This window comes from Notothenia coriiceps, unplaced genomic scaffold, assembly GCF_000735185.1.
Source record: "Notothenia coriiceps isolate Sejong01 unplaced genomic scaffold, NC01 NC01_scaffold00016291, whole genome shotgun sequence".
NCBI classification, from domain to species: domain Eukaryota; kingdom Metazoa; phylum Chordata; class Actinopteri; order Perciformes; family Nototheniidae; genus Notothenia; species Notothenia coriiceps.
In genome coordinates this window covers 5,293-8,624 of record NW_011348992.1, presented here as the reverse complement: position 1 = coordinate 8,624, position 3,332 = coordinate 5,293, and the positions used below count along the sequence as shown (strand labels likewise).

The 3,332-nt window shown below is 37.2% G+C and overlaps 1 protein-coding gene across 1 annotated transcript in view; it reads right to left on the bottom strand.

The window, feature by feature from the left end:
* Positions 1-2,227, bottom strand: part of LOC104949478 (clathrin heavy chain 1) — a 36,719-nt gene extending 34,492 nt beyond the window's left edge. The window contains exon 1 of the mRNA XM_010775833.1: positions 1,927-2,227. Within this exon, the coding sequence (XP_010774135.1) occupies positions 1,927-1,968 (42 nt within the window). The 5' untranslated portion in view covers positions 1,969-2,227. The remainder of the gene's footprint in view (positions 1-1,926) is intronic.
* Between the last annotated feature and the right edge of the window lie 1,105 nt (positions 2,228-3,332).

The following is a 3,332-nucleotide window of genomic DNA, read 5'->3' as shown; positions in this document are numbered from 1 at the left end:
GGTGATATTTTTTCGGCCGAAAGCCGAAAGGGCCTTTTTAACCATTTTCGGCCGATAATTTTCGGCGGCCGAATATTCGGTGCATCCCTAATAAATATTACTTTATTCCACAGTACCCACAGCAATTTACCACTTCTGTAATGCTCTCAATTTCCACTCCTACTTCTGCAATCAAGAGAGTTTAGCAAAAGGAATAAAGAAAAACATTTAATTATCATTTCAATGTAACTGTACACACAAAAGACCCTAGCAGAGCTTTTTAAAACTCTTCATACAATCTTTTGTGAAAATCCAACTTATTAACTCATCAGCTGTTGTCACATAGCTAACATGACCTTTACATGTTGCACAGTGTCTTGGAAAATTGTTTTTAAAATAATTGTTGTACATGTCCTTAGTTTGAACATCATCAACAGCAGACACTAAATCAAACCAGAGGGAAGCACCTGCCTGCTGTGAAAAAACACAGATGATAGTTTTATAGTAGCAGGAATGAATATTAAGACCCGGAGGCCTAGTGCCATATGCACTCCAATGAGCTGTCACTGACCAAGATACTGAGTCACATTTACTCCAACGGTAGTGACCCTGACCTCTGACCTCACATCATAGAGCCGTGCCAAAACACAGTTTTTATTACTAAGTGTTGAGCAAAGACATTTTCTTAGAAATGAAGGGCAAATAACAGTCTTGATCCCAAATAAATTGTCTACTTTGAGAGAATTTGTCCTAAAGCTGTTTGGGATAAGACAGTGCAAAAAAAACAAATAAAAAGACTAAACAGAATAATGATTTTCTTGAAGCCATAATAGAGAGATCACATTTCTCATCTAAGGTTCAACAATGACACCAAAAGTCACTATAATTTATTCATTACATGTTGAAAGTCAGCACTCCAGACTGATCCTATAAGCCTGGAGAGCCATGAATGTTTCCACTTCCTCAACCTGACCTACTGGCAGTTGTATTGGGGTTATAGTAAAGGTGTGGCCATTTAAACCAAGGAGCAAGCTCATTTCATATAGCAGTTAGGCCACCAACTGCACTACACAACTGTGTAATATCAGCTTCATTACTACCATACCAGGGGAGAGTTTAGCTTACACACAGCAGGAGCAGAGATCCACAGAAACAAAAGTCATTCTCGGTGAATACTTGATCCACAGCCAACTTTGACAAAGTCATTCAACACGGGGAAACCGATAGCTATCGGACAAGCAAACACATCACATGACCAATTCTACAACCTGCCAACGTGATTATCCTCCTGATGTCGGATAATCACTTTGAAAATTATAGAACAGTGAGTTATTAAAATATGTAAACGAAACACAACTACATTTACTATAAAAATGAAAAATACTTTATCTTTCATATAGCTGTCACTTTGTTGTGGCAAGCATTATTCCTAATGTAGTTCAACCATGTCAGTACATGTGATAATAATCATTAATAACTGTTAAATGTATTGCTCTAACATCCATCAATGTTGCAGGATTGACAATTCCCTGTTGTACTAAAGCAGTGTGTAACGTTAATCTCAGAAAACGAACACTTTTCTGAGAATGAGTTCATGGTCGATATAACTTAACATTACAAGAAAAGGCTAGGAAAACGCAACGTATCTAATAAACACTTTGTTGTACATTGTGCATGTACAATCTGTATGTGTAATACATACGTTCATAGTTTATATACCGAATTAGGGTGGTTCGTCAAACTGTTAGCAAGAAGGCTAGATGCTAACTAAGATAAACGTCATCCACCCTGCCAAGCTAGTTAGCATAGCTCGCATTAGCTAAATCAGCTTGTTAGCTATGCTTAACTTGTGTTTTGGAAGTCTCTGAAGCCGCTATGTATCTCGCGGTGATTAAGGCTGAAAGACAAACTGTATCTTATAATTTAACCTTTCATTCACACACATACCTGCAGGTGCTCCTGAAAGCGAATAGGCAGTATCTGAGCCATGGCGGTTCCTCTCTCACTCTCCTCCGGTTTCTACTAATGCTAACAAACTACGGCGTCTTCTCTCTGATCCTAGCCGGACAGCCAGGGACCGCTAGTCTAAAGTCCAAATGAAAAAAAATCTAAACCTGGTGTCAAACGTGCTGTCGGTGTGGTGCTACTTTCTTTATTCGTCCCTAAACTGTTTACTTGCGGGCTTCCCCTGGCTAACAACTGACTGCCGCTACACCGACTCCTTGGACCTGCAATGGCGGTGGAGGTTGGTCTGCAGAGAAAACATCCCGGAAATGGAAGTCCACTCAATGAGGCGGATGAATATGGAGCTACACTTTTTTTAAAGTGCAACATGGCGTTTATAATGACTATTTCTTTGATGCATTCAATCATATTTATCGATCATTTGTTATTATAGTTGGGACTTAAAACAGCGGCACCTGACGTAGACATACAATAAATAAAAATACATCTTAAAGTGGAACTACTTCTTTCTATTCGCCCTTTGATTTTTGCCACATCATTCGTCTTTGTAAATTAACGTCAGTCCTACGTGTTGTACACTTGTTCCTCTCAGCCAATCAGAACACTCTCACCTCAAGCAAGAGATTCAAGTTTATATTGTAGTCAATAAACTGATATGCAACATTAATTGAATTTAAATAAGGATGCATGTGTTTCCAGTCAGTGTGCTCCATATCTGTACTATCATATGATCATAAATAACCCTTTACTTGCCTTCTGTTAGACATCACATGCAAATAACCACAATTAACATCAACAGAGTGATCTTAAACCTACTCTTATGATGAGGAAACACATTGCTGACAAACCCTTTACACGTACATAAACTTGTGCTGGCAGAATTTGTTTTGTAATCTACCATGGCATATACTGCAGCATTTATGTTATAACTGTTTTCATGACACAGGTAGATGCACAGACAGGTTTTTACGGGCATAGTTGTTCTACTTTTTTTTAACATTATTACATTTTCATTCATCAAATATGATGCCATTTGAGCAAAATATGTACTTTTGACATATTATAATATCCTTATTACACTGCAATGTAATGTTAATTCGTTTTCTTATATAAAATAATATATGTATATATATTTTTTGATATATTTTAATTGTATTCCTCGGGATTGTGATAAACAGCATTTGGATGTCCCTGTCTGTATCACAAAAAAAGAAATATTGACAATAAAGTTGACTTTGACTTTTGACTTTGAAAAGCATCCGTTTAGTAATTTTCTTGAGAAAATCTAAGAAAGAAAAAATACATGCAAAACAATACATATCCCCTTGTATTCACTCAATGAAAGCAGAGTGGGTTTGAGTCAGAATCATGCAATACGTGTTGGGTGG